General features: G+C 40.9%; 1 protein-coding gene across 5 annotated transcripts in view; it reads right to left on the bottom strand.

Moving 5' to 3' along the window:
* Nucleotides 1-405: 405 nt before the first annotated feature.
* Nucleotides 406-27,795, bottom strand: part of SLC38A9 (solute carrier family 38 member 9) — a 78,102-nt gene continuing 50,712 nt past the window's right edge. For 4 of the 5 annotated variants that reach the window (XM_039544324.1, XM_039544328.1, XM_039544326.1 and 1 more), the window contains 4 exons: nucleotides 17,090-17,203; nucleotides 15,336-15,484; nucleotides 3,400-3,489; nucleotides 406-1,640 (listed from right to left, as the gene is read on the bottom strand). In XM_039544324.1, the coding sequence (XP_039400258.1) occupies nucleotides 1,475-1,640; nucleotides 3,400-3,489; nucleotides 15,336-15,484; nucleotides 17,090-17,203 (519 nt within the window). In that variant the 3' untranslated portion in view covers nucleotides 406-1,474. The remainder of the gene's footprint in view (nucleotides 1,641-3,399; nucleotides 3,490-15,335; nucleotides 15,485-17,089; nucleotides 17,204-27,795) is intronic. The other variant, XM_039544325.1, reaches the window with a different exon arrangement.

A 27,795-nucleotide genomic window follows, 5' to 3' on the forward strand; every position in this document is an offset into this window, starting at 1 on the left:
GAACTTCCTCCCAGTGAAGACAATAGGAGTTTTGCCACGGGCTTCAATGGGAGCAGAAATGGACCTTTTGTGGACTTGCACATATATAAACCACAAAGACTGAGATTATTATTTCCAATTATGTGCATACTTCCATAAAGTCCTAAGGGCCTCCCTACAAGGTAGTGCCTTGTTATTACTCACTGCACATTGATAGACTCAGATTTTCAGAGTTGCACATGTGCAACTGTACCTTCAGTCACAGTAATTCTAAGTACATGTGACCAGTTAGCCACCTAGCTGACCATCTGCAGGCACAGTTGTGCATGGTGATTGCATATACAGATGATGCATTTTCAATTTTGCACTAGTGATTCTGAAACTGCGCCATATTGCATAAAATATACAGCACGTGTATTTTGTGTATTAGATTATAGTGCATTTTAATACCAAATATTAAGCAGCTACACTGAAACACGATTTTTAAATTTTCACACAATCTTAATTTGTTATTGTTGTCAGTTTGCCTGTATTGTACATCTCTCTGACTATACTGTCATAACACATATAGAATGGATGTTTGAAAAGCACAGTTTTCCCACAGCAAGGAATTTTCACAGTCTGAAATCCTGCAGGGGCACAAGAACTACACGGGACATACAGGAATGCTCTGCACACTTGTGTCCTATGTACATATATGAAGTACATCTGCCCACGAAAATACACAACACGTATCTATTCCAATGGTAACAGTTATAGGACTTGGAACGAGGAGGATCCCAGTCCAACTTCTAGTTGAACTATCAACTTGCTCTGTAACTTTGGACACCCCCCATTACTTGACCTATTCTCGAAGGCCAGATAGTGTGCTTGCAGCATCCCGGTTGCAGGTAGAAATGGTATTGATTTCTTATGCTGTTTCCATAGCTGAGGTTTCTTGCATATATATTTTAAAAGGTTACACAACATTATATTAACAGTATGCTGTCATCTGATTGGCTATAAATTGGCTTTACAAATACAACCCTGTTGTCAGTAACACTCCAAAACAGCATAGGAAAATTAGTGCAACTGTCACTGTAGAATATTGCGAGGGTTTGTTTGCTAGTAAGGGCAGGAAGAAAAGAATTCTGTAGCATAAAGCTGAAAAGTAACTACTTCTAAAAGTGAAGGGCGGCATGTTTTATCCGTGTGGAAATATTTCTCTCTACAAAATAAAAACATTTTGGCCAAAATCATCCCTGATGTACTTTCAAAGTCAGTGGAGTTGGGCCATTTACAAATTTGGCCCACGTTGTCTATTGTGATGTAGCATTTCCAAAGATGTGATTCCCTACAAACCCCTGAAAACTGTTACTAGGACACAGTTATCCTTTGCTTTCAAAGGAGCAGATTTTCTCAGGAAGAAATTGACAGACAGGAGGTTCTCAGCTTTTATGATAGAGTCTGTTGTCAAACCTCAAAATACTACTTGTGAAAGCCAGCATGAGCGTTTTCACAGCAAGAACTGTGCGATCAGATTAGCCAGTCCTAGGATGATTATAAAGATGTGAACAATGAGCATTGACCATGTCAGCTGCCCTGACTGATGCAAGGAGATCATGTAGATGAGGGATGGATACACAAATACAAAGGCCAGACCACACGTTGCTCCAGAATATCTGCAAAAAAATAAAAGTGCTTGGTGTTAACTCTGGTTCCTTGGGGTTTTTCCCAAAACCGTCTTGTTGAATAATGATTATTTGCGGCCACAGCCAAAAAAACATTGTTTTCTGTTCCTCGTTATCTGCCTCCTCCTCCAATGGCATTTAGTTACTTGATAAAGCATTTCCCCCCAGAGTAATCCTACTGTCAAATGTGCCAGATGCTTCTGGAGACAGACTTCCTAACTTTGATATTGATGTATTTTGTTTTTGGTTGAGGAATCTGTTTACATATATGTCAGAACAAGGCCAGACAATATCTTTTGTTACTGTTTCATGTAATTATCAAAGATATGAATCTGGTAACATCCCAGGGGCTTAAACAAAATGTGTATGAACTCCTAAAAAGCATTTCTCTGGTACTGCAAGAACATGAAGTGAGGCAAGCACCAGGAATGACCAACCCATAGCTATTTAAACCCTTTCCTACTCCTCCTTCCAGTGATGACTCCCAGCCTGACTCTCTGCTAGCTACCAAAGCGCTCTCACTACCCTCTCCCAGTGCCAGTCTGGCTCTTTGACAGCTATCAAACCCCCGGTGCTACCAAGTATTCATTATTCACAGGCATTTTTTCCTATTCAACAAGTTTCAGTTGTCCAATCAGGGAGCAGAAACAGCAACGTATTACTTAGGTGAACAATCGCATGCCAAAGAATAACAAATAGTTGAACTACACAGTTCATGAACCACCCACAGGCTGAAAATTGTTTGCCCAAAACTGTTTGGCAACTATCAGTAATGAACACATTAGCAAAAATCAGGATCAATTCGCAAACAGAAAAACATGCTGAACACACCATGTAATTTATGTTCAGTGACTAATCTGACTAGTTCTATTATCGGAGGATAGAAGTTTTCCCTAAAAATAAATTAAATAGAGATTATAAAAAATAAAAAAAGACAAAAAGGAGCTAAAAAAAAAAATCTGAGTCCGCCAGTTTCAGAAAATGAGTGAGGAGTAGCTACAGTGACTACACTGGCCCCAATACCAATTGCTGTGGTTTTATAATCACATATTCCTGTTTTTTTAATGCCTTCCTTTTCTGGTTGTTGTGTAAAAACCCAGACTAGCAGGGGAAACTGACTATTCCCAAAGCATTTCCAAAATGCCGAAAGTAAACCCTCTGGAAAAAATGGACAATATATTTTCTCAATCTCTCTCAATTACAGAAATCACAGGAGTTAATTGCAACAATAGTAGGTTTAAATAAAAATCAGTCAGAAGTGTGATTTTTATTTTGGCCTTCCTTTTGTCTCTGCTTTTTTATTTATTCATTTTTGCTGTTTTTAATCACAATTTAAAAATTGATTTAAAAGAGACGGTCTTTAAAAAATTAAAACAAACAAACAAAGCCAACCACACATCTCCACAGAAACCATTGGTGGTAACATACAAATGGGGCCATACAGTAACTTAGTGACTTTATGCTGAAAAATGATGCATCTGATTCAGAATAAGCAGGTAAATTATGGTGACCCTGGATGAAATCTGAAGGAAACTTATTGCCAGACAGATGTGAATTGGGAATCTCCTCAACCCTCTGAATGTCCCTTTCCAAGAACTAAGATTAAACTGAGCTCCACATGTCAACCTCTGATATCACTAATTTTTTGCATATTGATTATAAACAATAATAAAGAGACAACAGATTGATCTCTGAGAATTTGTCTGACACCAAAAAGTAAATTTCATTAATATTCAGGACTAGTACCTACCTTATGATACCTCCTATATTTGGATAGAATATGGCCATTGTCACTCCAAGTCCTACAATTGCTATGTTTAGAACCAACACATGGAAAATACTAGAGCGAGGAGAGGAAAAAAAAACAGTTAATATATGTATAATACCACTATGAAATAAGAACATCGTTCACTTATTGTATTACAATTTAAATGTACATCCAGTAGGAGTGTTTCTACTAGTATGACTCATCCTCTCAGAGCTAATTAATTTCACAGTTAACATGCAATATTCTGTAGATGTCAAGTACCAGATTCTAAACAGACTCAGACTCAAATAATTCTTCAGCAGAGATGATGTATAATTTGGCATTTCTTCTTAAAACAACATACTTAATACTCTAGCATCTGAAAATCCATCTGAAACATCCGAAGACAAAGAAACAATACTGTATAATTGAATTCCCACATGAAAGAAGTGCCTGGATCCAGAGAATGAACTGAGCTATATGAGTGGACTAATGGTAGGGTGACCAGACGTCCTGATAAAATCAGGACTGTCCCGATTTTGAGGAGTTTGTCCTGCGTCTCGACCAGAGTACGGTCGGTACACCATTTCTCCCGATAATTTTGTTTCTTGGTCTTCGGTGGCAATTCGGCGGAGAGTCCTTCAGTCGCGGACGGTCTTTGGCGGTATTTCAGCAGTGGGTGCTTCTGTCTTCAGCAGCAAGGTTTACTACCCCCTGCTGAAATACCGCCGAAGACCATCTGCGACTGAAGGGCTCTCCGCTGAATTGCCGCCTAACTCCCAAATTGATGAGTGTTAAAAAAACAACAGGGCCCTGCGGCGATCCAGATATTTTCCCCTTAACAGCTGGTCACCCTAACCAATGGATACCAGAGAAAGATGCATCACATAATGGAAAGCATTATATAGAATACATAACAAGAAATCTTAATACATTACTTGTCACATTTTGATTGACGGATAAGACAAATGTTTACGTTTCTGAACTTCACATAATGCGTGACCTACAATTTACATTAGACTGCTTTTTTTGGATAAACAATGTATTTTCTACTCTTACATTTTGTATTTAGTGAGTAAACTTGAACAGGTTTTGCTTTTTGAATGAACCTTCTAATGCACAAAAAGCATTAATGTTGTTTAGATACTAGTGAAAGGGCTGTGCATGGAGTCTGAACTCAGAAAATACCTAAATGTCACCTGCCTTTAGGGCCTGTAAAAATGTTTACATCTAAGTATCAGGAAAGATCTGACTTAGAAAATGTTGGGATGTATTAGTCACACAGATGTTCATCTGGGAATGAAAAATACCAAACACAGTAAAGACACAAATACTTATGGCTTTTGTTTACCTACTCTGTTGTGTTTATTTCATTTTGACTGAAGTCACCATTTTTGCTTACCCATCAAAGGTATTTCTCTGATGGAAAAGGTCAGTCTCTAAATAGATGAGCTTCTAACTATATCACACTTGAACTGGCATGAGTGACCAATTTAAGGGCTGAAATGTTAAGTGCTAATTTACAAGGTAGGAAGTTAAATTAATAAAATTCATTAAATAAAGAGATCTTATAAAACTATGGAGAAGAATGGATAACTTCTAACCTAAAAGAATAAACTAAGATAGACAGCACTAACAACTGTTCTTAAAGGAACATTTCAGAAGGACAGTAAAATGAATACCCTTAATTACACAGCTAGCATTTTAATAGTACAAGAAGAAAGGGTGGGTATTAGATTGAAGTTGTCCATTGGAGAAATACCAGATGCGGCTTTAAGAAAAACACTAAATATTTGAAACTTTATATGAAGGCAAAGTTACAATAAAACATGAACATACTACATAACCTATTACTTATTCATCATCTAGTTTGTATTCAGAGAACCTGGTTAAGATATTGGCTTGCTGGCTGGGAGGTCCTCCTTCTCTGAATACACTAGAAAAGGTGACCAAATTTCTAAATACCCATCCTTTTTTTTTTTTTTTTTTTTTAGCACTTCTCTTGTGTACATACTTCGTGTGAAAGCTTTTCCATTACAAGGACAGTCCATATTTTACTACCACAATTCCACAGGAGGAGGGGTCATGTATTTCCAGTAATGTGCAATATATAGAGTCTTATTGCTGACAATTTTTTTTAATTGTTTTTCTATTTAAATGGAGAGCCTTTACTGCAGCATTAAGAAACCAAGTCAGGGGATCTCTAGGAAGCCAGCACTTTATCATAAGATGACTCTTCTTAATAATTTCCTTCCCAAACTATCTAATTCTTGGAACACAACCAACACGTGTACAACTACGTTCCCCTTTTCCCGCAGCCTCTCCAACAGAGCACCTCCCTAATAGCAAAAATATGGAGGATATTAATTAGAGAGTCAAATGCTATCTATGCAGTAATTTATTAAAATGTTCTTTATGAGCTGCACAAATTGAAGATATATATCCCCTTTCCCATAAAGGGATGCACTTATCCAGATCAATTTCTTTGTCCAAATCCCCCTCCCATTCTTTTCATTTGGGTTGTTTTATTAACATCTTTTTCATTCTAAATTGTATCTTAGAAATTAAACCTTTTGTTCCAGCTTGTTCCTGGGTTAATTCCTGAAATGTTGTTAAAGGTCCAGTTAGAGCCACCTCATATCCAGATTTCACAATAAAGTGTTTGATTTGTAAATATTGAAAAATACGGGACCTTTACATTATCACATATCTAGTAGTAGGATTTCAGATCAGAACCCAGGAAGAGCTGTCCCAATTCACTAATCTCAGCTCTTACTCACAACAAATAATCGCATACTTCCTAAGGATAAATTCCTGATTTTTAAATGAAAGTAGCTAAGGGAAAGGCCCTGGGTGACAGGAATTTTAAAAATTGGTCCAAAGCTGCTAAGGTGGTCTGGATGAATGGGTGATTTTTTATTTTTGGTGATCTAAATTTCTTTTTAATCTCACAATTACTATGAACAGCTATATCTAGGCTTCAGTCTTGTTCAAGTTTTACCTAGTGTTTGGATGGTCTATTGTTAACCCAATTGATGATATTTTAATTGTAATACATAATAATAAACCAAATTAGGGAATGCTAGTCCACCTTACTTTGTAGGCTTAGACAGAGCTTAGAACTCACCCTTTGTCTTTTATGTTTACATATGGTTTTAATAGTGCATCCTGCCATGTTTTTAATGTCAGGGATGAAACAGGGATGCAGTGAAACAAACAAACACACATAGTGGCTGCCAGTTAACAGTGCTCTCAATATTAACAACTTTTGGTTAATAGCGACACTGAATTCAATGTTAATGGGATTTGGATAGTGGCAATATGCATACCACTTATTAACAACGGTCTTGGAAAGAAAGGCCCTACCACAGGCAGGTTTGCGGGGCTGCAACCAGGGAAGGAAGCACATGGGGCTTCCCGATAGCCCAAGAGCACAGGGAGAGGTGTGTCCTGCCCTGGTACTGGGGGTCTGGGCTCAGCACTTCCTTTCCTGGCTGCAACCTTGCAAACCTGCCTGCAGCCAGGGTCCCACTGCCTGCACAGGAGGTAAAGGGCCCACAATCCTTCTCAGCAGGGGAGTCCCTGCTGGAGTCCCAGAGCTGTGGGCTGGGACAGGAGGCTGTGATAAGGCAGCAGAAGGGAGGGAGGCTGCAACCTGGATGCCAGGGCTCTTCAGAGAGAGTGGGCCTGCATGGTACCTCTCCCTGCTTTCTCCAGGCTGTGCCCTGCCCTAGCTTCATAGCCTGGGCTTGGCATGTTCCAGCATTTATTTCCCTGGCTGCTGCCCTGCAAACCAGCCTTTTGTTTATTGGCAACCTCCTGTTATTAGCAACTTTTTGCTGGGAACCAAGAGTCTGCTAATAAATGGCACCCACAGTAACAACTTTATGAGGACAGTCATCTTTACCGAGGCTACTCTATCTAGCCAAGAAATTTTCTATTTGTTTTGTTATTTTATTCTACATTGGAGGCTAATTTCCTTTAAAAGATTTATGTTTCTCGACAATATTTATTCCTAAAATATTGTAAAGATTCCCTTACCCATTTACATTTATCTAACTGACAGCAGTTGGTTTTGATTCTTTCAGGAACATTAATTCCCAGAATTTCAGTTTTATCGTTGTTTATTTTGAAGCCCAATACCTGCCCAAATTCTAAAGTCAATTGTTCTATCATTTTTAACGAGGCTTCTGGATCCTGCTAATATAACAGGACATTGTCAGCATACAAAGCTATTTTGTGTTCTAAACAAGATGTTTATCAAGGGGCTATTTCTCACATTGATGGAAAATGGCTCCATAGCCAAAGCAAAACAAACCAGCAAGCCTGCGCTTGTACCCCTGGATAAAAGGAAAAGGAGGGGATTGATGAACATTAACCAAAGAAGATGCTCGAGGATGAATACATAAGGCTGATATGCCCTTATAAAACTGATTTTCAAAATCAAACCTTACCAAAAATCTAGCTAAGGTACCCCCAATTCCAGCCTGTCAAAATCATTCTCAGTGTTGAGTGAAAGCAGCATACAGGAAGAATTATAAGAATTAACATTACGGATCAAATTCAGAGTTCTAATACATCAGATAGGTGCCTGCCAGCAATGAATTCAGAGTGGTCTGGGTGAATACATTTGGGCAAAATGATACCATCTGTTTGCTAGCACCTGGACGTAAAATGTTAGCATCCACATTAAAGAAATAGGTCGGTATGATGCACAATTGGAAAGATCTTTTCCTTCTTTAGGAATGACCACAATTTCTGCCTCTTTCCATTAAATCTGGAATCTCATTCCCCTGAAATATACCATTAAATAACCCAGTTAAACTAGGGCCAACACTTGCTTTAGAGCTCTGTAATGCTTCCCAGAAACCCCCTTGGGACTTGGAGCTTTAGTGGATTTTAAGTTCTTAAATACATCTTCAACTTCCTGTGCAGCAATTTGTCTATCAAGAGCTGCCACATTATCCTCAGAGCTGAGGTGTTTCACATTTCTCAAATATCTATTTATGAATTCAGAATTTGGCTGTTCTGAAGTGTACAAAGTATGGAAAAAGTTAGCAAACATTTCAGAGATCTGTGTGATGTCAGTTACTAAATCTCCCGTTTTATTTCTAATCAGAGCGATAGCTGATTTATCTTGTTTCTTTTTAAACTTTCTGGCTCAAAGCCTATCAACTTTATTGCCTGTTTCATAATATTTTTGTTTACTACATCTAACTGTTTGCTGAGCCTTACCTGTTTGTAACAGGTTAATTTTTCCTCATCTCAATTGTTTTCTTGTATACTCTTTTAGATCCTGTAGATTTATGTCTGTCTACCTTCCAAATCTGACAGTTCTTTAACTGAACTCTTCTACCAGACTCTCTCAGTTATGAGAGTCCCCCTCATTACTGTCTTACTAGCATCCCAGTGAGTACTTACTGATTCCATCCTTATCGTTTTCTTCTATAGATTTCTGGACATTTTTTTCCAAGTCTTGAATTCTAAGGGGATCTCATAACAAAGTTCTACTCAACCAGGCCCTTTGTTTTTCCACTGAGTCCCAGACTTTTAATCTAATATATGCAGGGGAATGATCAGACCAAGTTATACCTCCCAAATTACCTTTTTAAACCAAATTAGCCAAGAAACAGAAATCAGATCAATCTGGCATAAAACCCATGAGTAGCAGAACAATATGAATCTAGATGTCAGAGACTATACATCTCCCACTAGACATTCACCAGATCCTCATTTTCTAAATTGGGCAAATAGTATATGGGCTAAGACATTACACTAAATAATGAATTTTATATCCATGTGGTGATAATGATAAAAGGAGAGCGTTAAATGTAAACTGGACAGTACAGAACCCAGGATATGTCTACATTGCCCCATAGTTTTGGCTATGGGGGTGCAAATAGCTTTGTGTACCAAAGTGTTGCATTGTAAATCCTTTGTGGGGATACTACAGGCATGAAGTGCAAGTCTCTAGTTCACACTAATGCAGTCCTGTTTGAAGAAGACTGCATTAGTGTGAACCGGGGACCTTGAAGTGTGTGCCTGCCCTGTTCACACGGGGGAGTTTAGCAGTGTGCACCAAAGTGCTGAACTGACTCACACCCCATAGTCTGGGCTACACGGCAGCATAAACATGCCCTAAAATGCCCTGGGTGCTGTACAGTCCAGTTTTCATTTAACTCTATCTCAACACCATTAAAACCATATGAATGTAATATCCATTATTTGCCATGATATCTTACCCTATATACTAATCTTGTTCCTCTAGATTTGGACTGTTTCTTCTGCTGTCATATCTTTCCTTTTGTCTTGGTGACATATCTTTTTGAGCTGTTCTGGCTCTTTGACCTCACTGATTCCCAGTGATTTCTTGGTGATGTGCAGGACCAAAGAAAAACACCAGATATTGTGAGACTTGAGATAAAAATTGCAAGAGCTGGCAATGCTGGTGATGGCATTCAGAAGGTAAACTGCACACTGCTGTTTACCCTTTTCCTAATACAAGAACAGGGGGACATTCAACTACATAGAAAGGCAGCAAATTTAAAGCTAATAAAAGGAAACACGCAATTAGCCTGTGAGTGTTGGCCTGCTAAACCCAAGGTTGTGAGTTCAATCCTTGAGGGGGCCATTTAGGGATCTGGGGCAAAAATCAGTACTTGGTCCTGCTAGTGAAGGCAGGGGGCTGGACTCAATGACCTTTTGAGGTCCCTTCCAGTTCTAGGAGATTGGTATATCTCCAATTATTAAGATATCATTGAAGCCAAGAGCTGAGCAGTCATATTTGTTAGGATTAAACAACAGCTACAATGAAAGATCTAAACCCTTCTGCTTCAGGGCAAGAAACTTTCCCTACAGGCAGATTATCTCTTATAACCCCACTTGCCCCTTCCTCTGAGATATCGGTTATTGGCCAGGGTTACTGAACCACATGGATTATTAGTCTGATCTGATATGGCAATTGCTATGTTTCTAACCTGCAAGCCCCTTCTTCTGTTTAAGTACAAATTCACAGCCCATTCTATCTCCAGGCTATAAGGATACCTCATCTTCACTCTAGGGCGAATGGCACATGGAAGGACAACAATTTCCTAGTTTCAATGTAATTTAGGAGGACGTGTGAACAAATGAAAACAAAATCTCTATAACAAAGTTATCCTTACAAATAATTAAGAAAGGAGGTCTGTAAGGCAGGGTTGCTACCTCAAGCACACAGGGGTCAGACACAAACAGCTGCTAGAAAAAGGCCCTCAAATGTTAGGATTTTTTCTTGGGGGGTGGAGGATGGGAGACATTCAACAGGAAGATAGTTATTACACAGAACCTTCAACATTATGGTAGGTACAATACATTCAGGTATAATCTGACTAGAGGGGTGCGGTCATTAGGGTTGCCAATTTTCTGATTGCAGAAAACAGAATACCACTTTCCCTGCCCCTTCCCCAAGGTCCCGTCCCCTGCTCACTCCATCCTTCATCCCTATGTCGCTTGCTCCCTCCCCACGCTTGTTCATTTTCACCAGGCTGGGGCAGGGGTGCGGGAAAGGCTCTGACAAGGGGTGTGGGAGCTGGGGTGGGGCCAGGGATAAGGAGTTTGGGGTGTATGAGGGGCTCCAGGCGGAAGTGTGGACTCTGGGGGGGGAGTTTGGGTGCGGGAAAGGGCTCAAGGCTGGGGCAGGAGGTTGGGGTACAGGAAGGGGTTCGGGATGCAGGCTCTGGTTGGTGCTTAACTCAGGCGGCTCCTGGAAGCAGTTGGCATGTCCCTCTGGCTCATAGGAGGAAGGGTAGCCAGAGGGCTATGTGCACTGCCCCTGCCCACAGGCTCTGTCCCCGCAGCTTCCATTGGCCATGGTTCCCAGCCAATGGGAGCTGCGGAGCCAGTGCTCAGGGCAGTGCCTGCGCCACTGGCAGGGGCAGCGTGTGGAGCCCCCCTGGCTGCCCCTACACCTAGGAGCCACAGGAAACAGCTGGCTGCTTCCAGGAGCCATGTGGAGCTGGCCGCTGCAGCCAGCCGGACTTTTAGTGGCCTGGTCAGCTGTGCTGACCGGAGCCACCAAGGTCCTTTTCCAACCAGGTGTTCTGGTCGAAAACCGGACACCTAACAACCCTAATCACCATAATCACTGCAAAAACAGAGTCTTGATGGTGCTACCCTCTCTAGAAAAGTCTAGGATTTTACTGAGAATACATTTGTAAGATTTCAGAGACCTTAAATCTGATTCTGTATCAGTCCCTTAACCCGTAGCCAGCCTACTGGGGAATTCCCCTGGTGGGACATAGTTGACTCAGTGGTTGTACCACTCCCTCTCACAGCCTCCACCATCAAGAAAATAGTAGAGGAAGCCTGGAGGATTAGATGGGAGTGTGGCCCACTAGCTATATTCAGTTGCCAGAACAGCCCCTTAAAAGATGTTGCAACCAAGCATAAGTTAGGAGTAGCCTCAGGAGAGTTCTAATTTACACTGGTAGCAAGGTAGAACCCCAGATGGTCCCACAATTTTGATGCAGCAAAGATGGCTGAAAGCCATCTATGTTCCACCCCCAACTCCATCCTTGTATTGAGTTGCACTTTGAAGGAACAGCAATTCTAGCCCCTTTATTCTAACAGCAACAGGAAACAGAGGAGCATTGGGATCTTAATAAAGTCTCAGGGATGTTTCATGTTGGAGAGTTAATCTCTAAGAACATAGGAATGGCGATACTGGGTCAGACCAATGATCCATCTAGCCTAGTATCCAGTCTTCAGACAGTGGCCAATGCCAGATGCTTCTGAGAACAAACAGAACATAACAATTTTTGAGTGATCTATCCCCTGTCATCCTGTCCCAGCTTCTGGCAATCTGAGGCTTAGGGGCACCCAGAGCATGGAGTTGCATCCCTGACCATCTGGGCTAATGGTTCTTGTGTTATGTGAAGGGGTAATAACACTTCCCTCATTCATGATTTTATAAACCTCTGTCATATCTCCCCTCATCCCTTTTCTAATCTGAACAGCCACAGTCTTTTAAAGTCTCTCCTCATATGCACGCTGTTCCAAACCCCTAATCATTTTTGTTGTATTAGAATTGGAAAAAGTACAGAGAATGCATCTTTTTTGAGATGGGGCGACCAGAACTGCATGCAATATTCAAGGTGGAAGCATACTATGAATCTAAATAGTGGCATGATGATATTTTCTGTCTTGTTAGGAACCATTAGGCATGGGTAGATAACATTGTTAGCTTTTTTGACTGCTGTTGCACATTAAGTGGATGTTACAGAGAACTATCCACGATGATTCTAAGATCTTTCTTGAATGGTAACAGCTAATTTAGATCCTATCGATTTGCATGTATAGTTGGGATTATGTGTTCCAATGTGCATTATTTTGCATTTACCAACATTGAATTTCATCTGCCATTTTGTTGCTCAGGCTGCCAGGATCTGGGGGAAGGTCTGACTCTGTGAAAAAAGGCTGAGAAACTAACTCTTAGCACTCAATAGTGAACTATAGCAGAAGTGGCAAGCCTGTGAGAGGACAGATGGGTCTGCTGGGCTACCAGGCAGAAAAGGGAGCAAATAAGGAGGAAAAACATTGCAGAGATGCTCAATGATTTCTTTATATCAGCCTATTTATCCTCTCAATACAAGAGGCAACAAATTTAAAACTCACAGAATGAAATATCTTTTTGTATCTAACCCACAACACATAATTAATCAGGGGAACTCACTGCCACAAAATATCAAGACAGACAAGAGCTTAGCAAGATTAAAAGAGGATTAGCCATTTATATAGGCAAAGAGAACATTCATAGTTACATTAGATAGGACATAAAACATTCATGCCCCAGAGCATAAACTAACCATTAAATAATGGTGATTAGGAAGCATCTTCCTACCAATGGTCCAATTTTTCCATAGTTCCACTACAAGATTTTTTGATCTTCTAAAGCATCTGGTACTGGCCACTGTCGCAGACAGGACAGTGGACAAGATGGACTTTGGGTCTGACCCAGTGTGGCAATTCCTACGCTAGCAATTTACAAACTCAGGACATATCTTGACAAAGAGAAGACCACAAGAAAATTATCTGCCCTTTTGACTTAACTCCTTCAGCTACCGGTGAAGAAAAGCAGTGGGGCAAATATGTGCAAAAAGACGCTAGCACAATGAATTGTGAAGGTACCAGAGAACTAATGTATTTGGAATAATGTTTTCGAGATGGACACTCCCCACATTAGCAGACCTATACCTGGTGGAGATCCTTCACTTATTTACCAGGAACTGGAACATGGCAGGGAGGAGAACCCTTTCTTCAAAAGATCAAGTTTTTCCTTGGAGCAACTGTGAAATAGTTCACCTTTCACTAAGTGAGAGCTAGAGCTGAGGCCTGGGCAACACTAGCAGGGTGGGTTTGAACTAAGATTCGCAACTTCGACTTCACATTCGCATAGCTGAAGTCGAAGTATCTTAGTTCGACTTACCTGGCCATCTCACAGCGGCGAGTCGACTGCCGCGGCTCCCCCGTCCACTCTGCTTACACCTCCTGCCGAGGTGGAGTACAGGCGTCGATTCAGGGATCGATTTATCTTGTCTAGACAAGATGCGATAAATCGATCCCCGATACATCGAACACTACCCACTGATCGAGTAGTATAGACGTATCCTTAGAGCAATGAGGCATTCCCTTCCTTTCCCCATGAAGAGTTAGCAGACTTGCCTATGTAGGACTCCCGGAGCTTTTTGTTTCCTTATGGGGTCAAGTAAGCTATAACTGTTTAATTAACTAGCATTGGTTTGTCTAAGTGAATCTGCTGGAATGTAAACTGGCAAAAAGTTCCCCTTCAACCAATTTGAGTTGTGGAGTCAACACAGGAGAGAAAATTCTGCCCAAAGAGGGATGCTTATCCTTTGTCTAAACTCTGTTCCTGATTGCAGCTGGGAAGAAACAAACAGTTATATGTTATCAGGGACCAGACTGGCTAGGAACAGCTGCTGGTCTGCTCCCTGACTAACTGCTGCTAGTAGGGTTGCCAATCCTCCAGGTTGTCAACCCTCCAGGATTGGCCAGGAGTCCCCAGGAATTAAAGATTAATCTTTAATTAAAGATTATGGCATGTGATTAAATCTCCAGGAATACATCCAACCAAAATTGGCAACCCTAGCTGCTAGGCAACTAATGAGCCAGCTGCACTGCCTTAGCACTGTCAGAGTGGCCACAGCCTAGATGCCTGCTGGTTTAGCAGTCCTGCTCAAAAGCCCAGCCCTCACAGCAGTTTAGTGGCTGTTCAAGGCATACAGTGCTTGTAGCTGTGCTTGCCCTTGTTCCTATCTCTGCTCCCCTCTGGCTTCAGACTTTTGGCTTTGACTGTTTATCTACAGAACAGGTACCTATGGCATTCTGGGGGGTGGTGTGCAAACCTGCCCACATCTAAAGTACTTCCCCCAGCCTAAGGGGAGGAACCACTGAACCCAGGGCTCAAGCAAATATGGGGGGAACACCACATGAAAACACACAGATGGGAATGAGGGTCAAAAGCAGGGAGTCAGAGGGGGACACTGAACAGAGAACCTCAGATAGCACCCACTCTGTTGGATGGGCACCTATTGAGTTCCTGGGGTGGGTGGGCACAAGCCTGGTTACATCTAAAGCCTAAGGGCTCCATACAACAGGCAGCTGAAATGCAATATTTCTCATCCTGCCCCAACAAATGTGTCTCTGCCCTGACCTGCAGAGCCCACTTCTGAAGGCAAGAGCATAGTTTATTTTTTCATGCTCATCCAATCTTTAGCCTTCACAAACTTGGCCATCAAATAAGTCACTGCAAAACTGCAGGGGTAGTTTTTGAAACACACACGTCTCCCCGACTGCAAACTCCATAACCTTAGCAGAATATCTGGCACAAAAGAAACCAGTGAAGCATTGTATGTCAACCCCTTGACACCGGGTAGAGTCCTTACCTTGGGTAAACATTGCCAAAGACATGTCCTAATAGCTGAACTCGTGCCAAATAGCCAAGCAGCGGGTACACAGTTATCATCTGGAACAGCAGGAACAATCTTGCAACAAATGACATGATGTCATTGCTGGGAAAATTGTCTAAAAAATTCTAAAATAAGAAAGGCTAATTAGGCAGGATTGACAACAGTTGTATTAGATTCCTAAAAAGTGTTACAAGGGGGAAAAACAAAGCCTGAATAGTGCTTCTCAAATCAAAGACATAAAATTGAACTCTCTCTTGTGCAGCTTGTATACAACTAAATACAACCTAAGGTTTGTAAATATGAAAGGCCAGTGATTTAACTTGTGTATTGCCCTCACTAGATGACATTTATTTTTCCAAACAGCACACATCCCTGAGTACCGAATATGGAGCTGGCACCCGACTTCATATGCAAAGGATTTCAAATGCTCCTATTATCCACGTTTACATAATTACTGATAACTCTTAAGAATATTTTATTGGCTCTAGGTCCCTTTACCTTGGGAATCATGATATTCCAGCAGGCATCTAATTGCCCAATAAATTGCATAAACAGCTCTTGGTGCAAGTGAAAGTATCCTTCCTCCCTGTGAAAAATTCATAAAACCTTATTTGTTTTCAGAAACTGCAGCTCCACGACAAAGCCACCTTTTTGCAAACCTATTTGTAATAATTCAAGCTGGATCCTTTACAGATCATACGGAATGGAGGGATTTGACAATTTGAAACATCTGTTAAATGTACAAAACTGTTTCATAAATGTTTTGTATAATTACTAACAATAAAAGAAAGAAGTGTTTGACCGCCATTATTTAATCATAGCTCATCAGCCCATGAAATTCTTTCAAATGGCTCACAGAAGAGCTTCATGGTTAAACATTATCTTCAGTCCTGATATGGCTATAGCTTCCCTCCATGTGGTGCTCCACTGCTGAATTCTCAACAGGACACGCACAGCATCTTACATGAAATGATTCATGAAAAGACCACCTCTTTTCGAAGCAGCCTGAGGCAAGGAGATCAGGGTGGCCCAATGGATGGATGGACGAGGGAGTGGAAGATATGATAGTCTTCCTGCCAGTGTATTGCACTAGTGCCCAGAGGCCCCAATCAGGACCCCTCACAGTACTAGGCACTGTACATACATAACAAAAAGATGGTTCCTGCCCCCAGATAGTTTACCGTCTAAACCACCAATCATGTATGGATTAAGGCGGGTATTTTATTTTAGCAGCTGTGAGTAACCCCAATGACTCCAGTGGAATTAGTCACTGCACATAAACTTACATTCATACATAAATCTTTGCAGGATCAGAGCCTAAGGAAGCCTGTTCAGCTCATAGTCAATATGCCCTCAGACAAAATTAGCCAGTGTAGCGCCTCTCCCACACAAAATGAATAAAACCCAGCCAGCTCACAAGTTTGATTTCATTGGTTTTTTTAGGACACTTTGGTTTTCCTAGTCAAAACGGTTAGATATCTGTTTTACCATGTTTATCAAGTAGTGGCCGGTAGATTAGTGAGTCAACGCTATCATCAGTATGTTTTTTTCAAAGTGCCCACAACATGCTAGTCACTTTCCACACATTGAAGAACAGACAGTCCCTGCCCCAAAGAGCCAGTCACAGAGATAGACAGAAGTTAGCGGATGAGGAACAAGTATGGATTTTTTTACACACAATAATTAGAAGGGCAGGGATGGAAACAGTGCAGTAAAGCGTCTTTCTCTACCTGTTCAATGCACTCTTTGGACAACGGTGGAGAGGGAAATGCAGCAAAAATTAACAGTCCAACATAGAGATATGTTAATCCTACCAGGAAATAAGCAATGGAAAGGTCTCTCACCTGCAAAAATAAAATTCTCTTTTTATTTTGGCATTAACATACATAGCAAAGTACAAATCTGATGAACTAACTTACTGGTTGACAATATACTAAATATACCATGCTAGGTTAGTTTCTTTGTAAAGCAAGTTATTTGATAAAATGTGGAGCATTAATGCAAATAGTTATACATGAAAATAGTTCATTGCAAGATTCTGAACAAGACACTGATAATCTTAGCTTAGACAATGACAAAGTTAGCTTTGGAGTCTGATCCTATTGAAGTCAATGGAAAGAATCCCATTGACATCATTGGGATTTGGACCCCATGCACAGATTTTTGAAGTATGCTCCCCTCTTCTGCAAAAATATGAAGTCTAGTACATTCAATATGAGCCAAATCTTGCTGTCCTTACTCTGTGTGATAGACCCAAGCCAGTTGGGAACAGCAGAATAGTAGAAGGGAGCCAGAGGAGAGGAAGTGCATGCATGGAACTGGGAGCAAGAGGTGCAAGAAGCAGAGAGTGAGTAGGCATGCTGCTGGAGGACTGAGAAGTACAAGCGTTATCAGACATCAGGAGGAAGGTCCGGTGGTGAGGACAAAGAAGGTGTTGGGAGGAGGCCATAGGGAAGTGCCCAGGGAGTTGTAACTGTCGCGCAACTGTATCAGGAGGCACTCTAGACAGCTGCAATCCACAGGGCCTTGGGCTGGAACCCGGAGTAGAGGGCGGGCCCAGGTTCCCCCCAAACCTCCCAACTCAAACACAGGAGGAATTGGCCTGGACTGTGGCTTCTACCAGAGGGGAAAGGTCTCTGGGCTGTTTCCCGACCCACAGGGTGAATCTGTGAGGTGAGCAAATCCACCAATAAGCGCAGGACCCACCAAGGTAGAGGAGGAACTTTGTCACATCTGTTAAATTCTTATGGGGTTAAATGGGCAATTTGCCTGAATGAAGGCAAATTTGGTCCTTTAAGCAGGAAGAAAGTTCACAAAAGCAGTCACTAGGCAGGTATTACAGATATATTTAGATCCAGACAACAAAAGGATCCCAGAAACAGCTTCCTCAACAGATGTAGGGTGTTACTGCTAACCGCCACAATCATGCAAAGAATATAAAGACTAAATAGAGCCTCTTCCTCTTTCTCTACACCCACATACACACTCACCTCAGGACAGGACACATTCAACTAGCAGAGAAGTGATAGCATAATTGAAGAGTCATGTGATACCATGTCAAGTCTGTCAAAACTGGCAACTGGCACAGCAGCTAGCAATATCAGCAGGCCAGATTCAAGCTATAACGAAAATGATCTTTTTTAACAATGTGCTTTGTCTACAATGAAAAAAAAAAACACACATCTTCATTCATACACATCTTATGTGTGTATGTAAATAAAGAAAATAAAATAACATAATCTAATATTTATATTGTAAAACACACACACATAACACACACACACACACAACAATGTGGAACAATGGTTTTTTTTGAGAGAGCTGGTTTTTTATTTTTTAGAGATAGATAAATAGATCCAGAATAAACCATATATTTTCCATTTCCCCATACTCCCCAGGCATTATATATGCTTATATAATATTATTTTTTATTTTTATATTAAATCTTTTCACTATAATTATTTGCCTTCACTATAGTGTTCTGTATATTGTACATATTATTATGTATAAGATTAATTAAGTTTCAAAGTGGTTAAAGTTTTTCAAAGTGGGTGTCTAAATCGGTAGCTAATAATTATTGAATGATGATTGAAATTGTGCTGAGGACCCAATAGCTTCCAATTAAATTACTGGAATTAATTACCCACACAGCAAATTAATTAAAATTAAATACCTAAATACAAAAATAGAACTTTAGAAAACACAACAAAAAAAAAAACCTTGAAAAAACTAAAAATATAAATATATATATAATATGTATTATTATGTTAAAATTTGTACTTAATACTTATTATATTAATTAATAATTTAAAAAAATTTGATTAAAAATTTTTTTTTGAATTTGAAACTTACTTATTAATTAATTACATTAACATTAATTAACATTATGCTTTTAATTTTTTTTAATTTCTTACTTTTTTTTACTTTTTTTGGTTATGTTTTTTTTTTTTTTATTATTTTTATTTGTGTATTATATTTGTTTTTTTTTCTTTTCTTCACTCTCACTTCTTACCACTTTATTACCACTTCACAATCATTTTAAATGATTCAACTTAAAGATACTGACATCACTTTTGATTTTTTACATTTTTATTTTTTACTTATAGCTTTACTTGGACTTATAGTAGCCTCATTATCATTAGTAGTCTTTCTATTATTATATCTTTTCAAAGTTTTCTTTTCTTTTCATAGTTTAATTTTTTTCTTTTTCTTTTTACTTTATCCACACACACTAATAACTGAGCACCCACTAACAACTGAGCAGTGGTACCCATCAGTAGTACCTTTTTAGTTTCATATGTTTTTCTCTCTTTTTTTCTTTTTTCTTTTTTTTTTTTTCCACTTTTTTTGGATGCATTTACCCAGCTCCTACCAGTGCATAATGAGTTAATGTAATGGCTACATAATGTGTTAGATTACCTTTTAATTAAAACATTAGGCTCTATCAAGTGTAAAAACATAACCAAGCCCAACAAAATCTGATAAGTACTGTCTAAAATGACAATTTAGAGACTCAACAGACATTTGTGTGTTTGCTGTGTTATTAAAAAAAGAGAAATTTTACTAAATGTGATGCAAATAAAATTGCAAAAAAGACATCACAGAATGTGCAAAAACAACACACATGTATACAATAATAATACATAACATAATACTACTACTAATAACAGTGCTAAGATATATACAGACAATACAATGCATTGTTCATGTATATTTTGAGTGTGTAACTTATGCCCTACTGTTGGAAAATGTTGGTGTACATGCATTGCTACACTCCTACTTAGCCAGGAAGCAAACAAGGAGACGGTAGGACAAAGCATACTGCCTGACCAATTTGTCTGAGTGGATGGTATAAATATTACACGGTGGTGGTGGTGGTGGTGGTGATCTGAAAAAGAGCTCTGTGAAAGCTCGAAAACTTGTCTCTCTCACCAAGCGAAGTTGGTTCAGCCACCTTCTCTCTCAAACATGGTGATGGTGGTGTCTTGGAAATGAACTGAAGGATTTAGCAGGACAATGGAAGATGTGCATCCCCCACATTAGCAGTTAAGTTTTAGCCAGAATGTACCCGATACCTGGAGAAGGTGGATACAACCATTCAAAATACCTATGGACTACAGCAGAGGAAGATTCTGATAAAAAAAAGCTGCAATGTTTAATGCTACACGACCATATAAAGGACCTAGACTCAGGAGATTTACTATAAATTTGATCTGGAAAATGGAGAAGTAGACAACAAAAAGGATATTTTGATTAAAGTGTGGTTCTAGTCTGAAAAGTGACTGTGTAAAAATGGCATTATGGAGTTCCATATTTTATATGTACCAATGATCTCCAGAGCAATTTTGCACTGTTTGCCAGTAAAAAGATGTTTTTTGCAATATCCAGCCCTGAAACCTGAAAGGCAAGTTGGGTTCTTTTGGCTTAGTAAAACCTTTGTGATATATAAATATTAGAGTTTAACAATTCTGTTGGTGCATCAGCCAAATAAGTTTATTTCTAAGGAGATAGATTATTCAGAGTCATCTTTAGCTAAAATACATACAATGAATAAAATGCTTGTGATGGAAACATTTTTATATAGTCACTTTTCAAAGTGCAGCTACACTTTAGGAGTGCAGTAGTCTCCAGCCACTTTAAACAAAACTCAACTGTAATGTAAGAGTTGCTGCTCGGTGCTATGGAATATGGAAATATGTCTTCACAACATCTTCTAAGGCAGTGGTCCCCAAACTTTTTACCTCACATCTCCCCTGGACACCCCGTCCTTGCTTCCCTCCCCCAGAGATGGGGGCGGGGCCAGCAGCTGGGGCTGGAGCCAAGAGCTGAGTTTCCTCTTCGCCCCATCTGGGGGCTGGTCTGGGCCCCAGCTGCGCCCCCCTGAACGTTACTCCATGCCCAGTGGCGTAGCCAGGTTCTAACATCAGGGGGAGCGAACACACAAAAAAAGGCGCCACCCGACATATCAAATTACTAATTACATACTTTTAAATTCGTTATACATATTTATTTTGTACTTAAAATAAAAACACAAGAATGATCCAACCACGGAAGGGTTTGCACAGCCGGCATTTTGCAGGAGAACTTTAGATTATACTTAGATATACTTTAGATTCTACAAAGTAAATGACAGATTACAGTAGTTTATATTGTCACAGGTTTTAAAAAAAAATACTGGCCATTTTTTCTAGTTACTAATTTCATTTTAAAATCAATCAATGAAATGCACTTCATTTGTAATAGATCGTAATACTAAAGTCACCAAAAAGGCACGACAAATACAAGATCTCATAGCTCTTCGGGGCTGGACAAAGCAGTAATTTCCCTTAAAGTAGCTTTATTCATGGTTGTTTTTTTTTTGTTTTGTTTTTTAAATGAAAGACATCTCTACGACACAGGTTGGCAGTCTAACATTTTTGAAACACTGAGTACTGAAAGTTTGGGTTTTTAACCAATTTAAGCTGTACACAAACTGCTTAATTGTGCAAAGGTTTGCCAAGGCTGACTCCCAGCACCTGTAGGCTTGGCAATTCATAGCCTGGGTACCTTTGGGCTTGCTGAGACAGTTATGAAAGTAAAAAAATAGCTTGAGCCCTGGCACCTTTCATTACGAATTAAGCACTGATCTAGCGACATTATTCTTTTTAGAGCCTCAGCTCATAGAGACCTGTGAGTATGTGAGAATCTCAGCTATCATTAACAATAAGAAATACAAGATACGGGCCCTCATGGGAGAAGGGCAAAGCTGGAAAACAGGAACCCTAAAAGCTCAAAAACCAGAAGGCAAATAAAAAGAACCCCAACTGTACTATATTTTAAAATCTCATGATTTTTAAGACAATCTCGGGATATTTGGGGGCTTGCCTCATGATTTTTTGAGTGCTTGGCATTAGCACTAGTAAGGGAATCACCTGCTTTTCAAGGCCATCCAGGATATATCCCTATGAAAAAAATCAAGGACAAAAGGTTATTGTTGGGAGACCTGGCACCATAAGACATTGTGTGGTAAGTCACAGGCACTGCTCGGAAACCAGGAAAGGTGAAATCCTGCCCCTTCCCCTATTGAAGTCAAGGGCAAACCCCACATTGATCAGCACAGAGAGAGACAGGCTCCCCCCAAGCGCAGGAGCTGGTCAAACGCTTGATGGGCAGCAGGGTCCTAACGCACCACCTTGGTGCAGGACTTTGGGCCCCAAAGGGAGCCCCTTAATACAGGCCAGGTGGCCTGGGGACGGAGTCAGCTCAGCTCCCCTCCCCGCTGACCCTTTGCATGGCCCCGTCAGCCCCCCGCGGATCAGAACCGAGCGCCGCGGGAGCTATTTCCAGTGGGGACAGGCCGGGGTAACGTGCTTGGGCAGGGGCAGGAAGGAGGCTGCGGCGCAGGATATTGGGTCAATACCTATTCAGATGGAAGAGTACTTATCTGCGGAATAACCAACACCATACTTAGCAGCACCTACTGTAAGCTAGGCATGTTTTGGAGGTCTCCCCTGTAAGTCCTGAACCTGGCCAAACCACGCTAAGGTTGTGAGAGCTGACAGGATGCCAGCCAAAGGTAGTATTGTTGTAGGCAGGCCACTTCCCATTTGAAAATATTGTCTTCCAATCCCTTCCCCCCCCCCCCCCCGCACTGTTTGCCCACCCTAGAAATTCCACTAAACAATTTGCCTTGAGCAGAGATAATAGTGAGATGCTCTGGTTCTTTCTGAGTCTCACTTTGCCTAGTACAAAATCCCTGCACTTTCAGTCCCTGCAAACAGTCTCTCATTGCCTGCTTAGGAGTGCAATTTAAAGGAAGTCTCTTTTTAGGAAACCGTAGTATAATTTTACTACTCGACTGCTGATAAATGAATGTCCTAGGTATACGTGGCAGCACATCTTTTATGCTGCTGCACTTAGCAGTTATGGCCCTGCATGTCACTGATTTTGTATCAGCAGTACAGTCAAGGAGTTACAAGATAGACCCTTCACAGCAGATTCTAACGATATGAGATGATGATTTATACATGAGTCCATTTCTTCAGAGAACTTGGGGTAGCAACACAGATTTCTCTCATTCTTGCTTTCGCTTTCTCTCTCTGTCCCACACGCAGATGTTGGTCACCTTGTTGATCAGCATTAATTTGGACAGTCTGTATAGTAGAGTTGTTTTCCATGTCCAGGATTGGTCATGTGAGGATGTGAGTTAGGGGCAAAAAATTGGCATCAATTCCCTTCTCCCACCAGGCATAATTAACAAGGAGAATTAAAAAACCTGGGACCAGAAGTTAATCAATCATGTCTCTGACACTGAAAGGTAATCAATCACCTAAAAGCCTTTGAAAAATTAGGCAGATTTATGCCCAGTAGCTTTAGGGTTGCCAACCCTCAAGGATTTTCCTGGAATCTCCAGGAATTAAATATTAATCTTTAATTAAAGATTATGTCATGTGATAAAACCTGCAGGAATATATGCAACCAAAACTGGCATCCCTGTGCCTTAAACCTGCAAGTCCCCTATTACTGTGTGGAGAGTGTTAAGTCTATTTTTTTTCTGTGCCATGTTGAAAGCTTCCCCTATTTGTATTTTCTCCTGTTCTGAAGTGATTCACAATAATAATTAATAATAATAATACATTAATAACAAAAAGACTCTGCTTTGGCAAAGCAGAAATGGTTTAATATGTGAATCGCATTGAAAGCATTTTATTTTAAGTATCCTGCAGCAGACAAATGACAAAATATGACCTGCTTAATAATGAGGGGAGAAATCGTGTAACTGATGTTCTGTGTGATCTGCATGTTATGTTTGTTTATGTGATAAAAGCTACAGCTGACTTACATCGTCCGGGTCAGCTATGTAAATATAAGACTGAAATGGCTCAGGAAGCCAAGATACAAGCTGTGGGGAAAAGCAAGAGCTAGTGCGGCGTGTGTGGAGGCTGCAGGGACCCGAGCCGCCCCGGTCGCGGCTGAGCGTCCTAAGCCCCCGCCAGGCAGAGCAGGGTGAGTGAGGGAGCAGGCGGCGCAGAGGCTGCAGGGCAGGCAGGCAGGGGGTGACCCTGTAGCGGCACTGAGCTGCCTCCATGAGCCTGCTGCTCCTCAGCCCCTTGCACCGCCGCCACACTGGGGGGCTGCACTGCCGCCCCTTCCCCTCCTGGCAGGGCCCACCCCTGCTGGGGCTCGGCTTAGTGAGCTGGGCAGTTGCAGGCAGGCAGGAGCCTCCTCCTCCTCACCGGGGAGCCAGGCAACCAGCTGCTGCCGCCTGCAGCCCCGGAGTGAGTCAGGCTGGGGATGGGGGCAGGGTGGTGTGGAGCCTAGAGCCGGGCAGTGTGGAGCCTAGAACCAGCCGGTGGCTGCATGCAAAACCCAGCTCCAGACTCCAAGTTGAGAGCCCAGTGCTGGCTGCAGAAAGGTGCAGAGTCTGGGAAATGTCCTCAGGGGGAGCGGCCGCGCTCCCTGCTCCCCTCCAGCTATGCTACTGCCCGTGCCCCTCTAAGGGGGCACACACGACAGATTGAAGACCTCTGTTCTAAGGTCTAGGTAACATACTCATTCTATGCACCTCTCTCCAGCGTCCTTTGAGGGCGAGACACCCATTGGGAGAAGGTGTAACTGACAGGCTGTGTTCTGGAAAGGGTGTTTCTTGAAACAGTAGGACAGCCAGACAGCCTTTAAATATGGGTGGAGTCTTAAAGCTGGAACCTCCTTCCTGATACTACATGGTAGAAGAAAGGGTTGACCACTGGAATTTTCTCAAAATTACTTGAGCTGACAACCAGGAGATGTTTCTTGAATGATCAGAGAAGCTGTATGAGATCAGGGATAACATTTTCAGAAGCTCCTAAGTGATTGAAGAGCCTCAGTCTCATTTTCAAAAGTGACTTTGGCACTAAAAGTCAGTGGGACTGAGGCTCCTAAGTTATATTTGAAAATGAAGCTTAGGTGATTTTTAACATTTTATTCTAGATCTTCTATAGAACATAAGTACCTGTGCTCACTCTAGTTTAAAAATAATTATTTGAAGTGGTTTTCCTGTATACAAGTAACGTAGTTTTTCTGCAAACTATGTATATAGTTCCTCTCCTGAGTTCTCCCTCTCTGTTATTTATATTTTGCCTGCAGTCAGTAAATGTTATATTTAACAGACTCTTTCTTGTGACTACTGTTCGTAGTTTTGAGGGAAAATGTCCTGAAGGGGAATGACTAACATGACTGTCCTCGATACAGATGGCTATTAAAGCTAGACTCAATAATGGTTAGACAGTTGTTGGGACCACTGCTTATATCAGCCAATATCATCTCTCTCATTGTTCCCTTTATGCTCCCTCTAGCTGTATACTGTACCACCTGTTGTCTCTTATTTATACTGAGATTGGGGCAGGAACACTCTCTTTGTTATATGTTTCTACAGTGCCTACCACAATGGACCCTGGCCTACAGGTGTTACTGCAATACAAAAAAAATCAATCAATAAAAATAGAGAAATCAAGAAAGCAACCCTTAGCTCTAAATACTTTCTGCAAGCCAAAAAAGGAGTTCATTTGGTGGTACAGGCTGCACATACATAGTTCCCTTGTTGCAATTGTCCCAGCTTGTTTTTCCTGACTCAGATTGTATTTGAACAACATATGGTCATTATTTGCAAACAATTAAAATTTTTGTTTATTATTGTTAAGCCAGCCTCAGAACAGTCTCCAAAAACTGAGTATGAACAGCTTTTAGAAGACATCATTCCAGATAAAATTCAGAAGGGATTATGAGTAATGAGACACAAAGGTGATTAAATCTAGAAACATGGGCATGCAGTTGCATTATTTAAAAATATTTCTGTTGCAGTACTGCCTAAAAAGCCTCATATAGGTTGGGCCCCATTGTACTAAGCACTGTATCTATATTAAGTGACAGTCCTTGCCTCAATGAGTTTACAGTCTAAAAGACAAGACATGGCAGATGCATGAGAAAAACAAGCTGGCCGGAGAAGATGTGGTCATGAATAAATATAACAGGATGAGCACTATTCATAGCTGGTCAATAATAGTGGTTACAGTTTGCCACCTGCCTATCCTTACTGGGTTACTGGTTGGATAGGTGGGGTGGGGTTAGATTATGGAGAGATTTGAAAGTACAAGAAACTATTCACAAATTTAAATTAATTGCATCAATTACTTACATAAAATCACAAATGTAAATCAATCATTTTAGTGCTGATTACCTTAAGATGACTTGTGGTCTAAGGCACAGGACTGGGAGCCTGGTAACATTGGTTCTATGCCTGGTTTTGCACAACTTTCTTGTGTAACACCAGACCAAAAACCAACCAAACACTTAATTTCTGTGCCTCAGTTTTAACATAAGAACATAAGAAAGGCCGTACCGGGTCAGACCAAAGGTCCATCTAGCCCAGTATCTGTCTACCGACAGTGGCCAATGCCAGGTGCCCCTGAGGGAGTGAACCTAACAGGCAATGATCAAGTGATCTCTCTCCTGCCATCCATCTCCACCCTCTGACGAACAGAGGCTAGGGACACCATTCTTACCCATCCTGGCTAATAGCCATTTATGGACTTAGCCACCATGAATTTATCCAGTCCCCTTTTAAACATTGTTATAGTCCTAGCCTTCACAACCTCCTCAGGTAAGGAGTTCCACAAGTTGACTGTGCGCTGCGTGAAGAAGAACTTCCTTTTATTTGTTTTAAACCTGCTGCCTATTAATTTCATTTGGTGACCCCTAGTTCTTGTATTATGGGAATAAGTAAATAACTTTTCCTTATCCACTTTCTCAACATCACTCATGATTTTATATACCTCTATCATATCCCCCCCTTAGTCTTCTCTTTTCCAAGCTGAAGAGTCCTAGCCTCTAATCTTTCCTTGTATGGGACCCTCTCCAAACCCCTAATCATTTTAGTTGCCCTTTTCTGAACCTTTTCTAGTGCTAGACTATCTTTTTTGAGGTGAGGAGACCACATCTGTACACAGTATTCGAGATGTGGGCGTACCATGGATTTATATAAGGGCAATAATATATTCTCAGTCTTATTCTCTATCCCCTTTTTAATGATTCCTAACATCCTGTTTGCTTTTTTGACCACCTCTGCACGCTGCGTGGACATCTTCAGAGAACTATCCACGATGACTCCAAGATCTTTTTCCTGACTCGTTGTAGCTAAATTAGCCCCCATCATGTTGTATGTATAGTTGGGGTTATTTTTTCCCAATGTGCATTACTTTACATTTATCCACATTAAATTTCATTTGCCATTTTGTTGCCCAATCACTTAGTTTTGTGAGATCTTTTTGAAGTTCTTCACAATCTGCTTTGGTCTTAACTATCTTGAGCAGTTTAGTATCATCTGCAAACTTTGCCACCTCACTGTTTACCCCTTTCTCCAGATCATTTATGAATAAATTGAATAGGATTGGTCCTAGGACTGACCCTTGGGGAACACCAC

The sequence above is a fragment of the Mauremys reevesii genome, linkage group 6 (genome assembly GCF_016161935.1).
Source record: "Mauremys reevesii isolate NIE-2019 linkage group 6, ASM1616193v1, whole genome shotgun sequence".
Taxonomy (NCBI): Eukaryota; Metazoa; Chordata; order Testudines; family Geoemydidae; genus Mauremys; species Mauremys reevesii.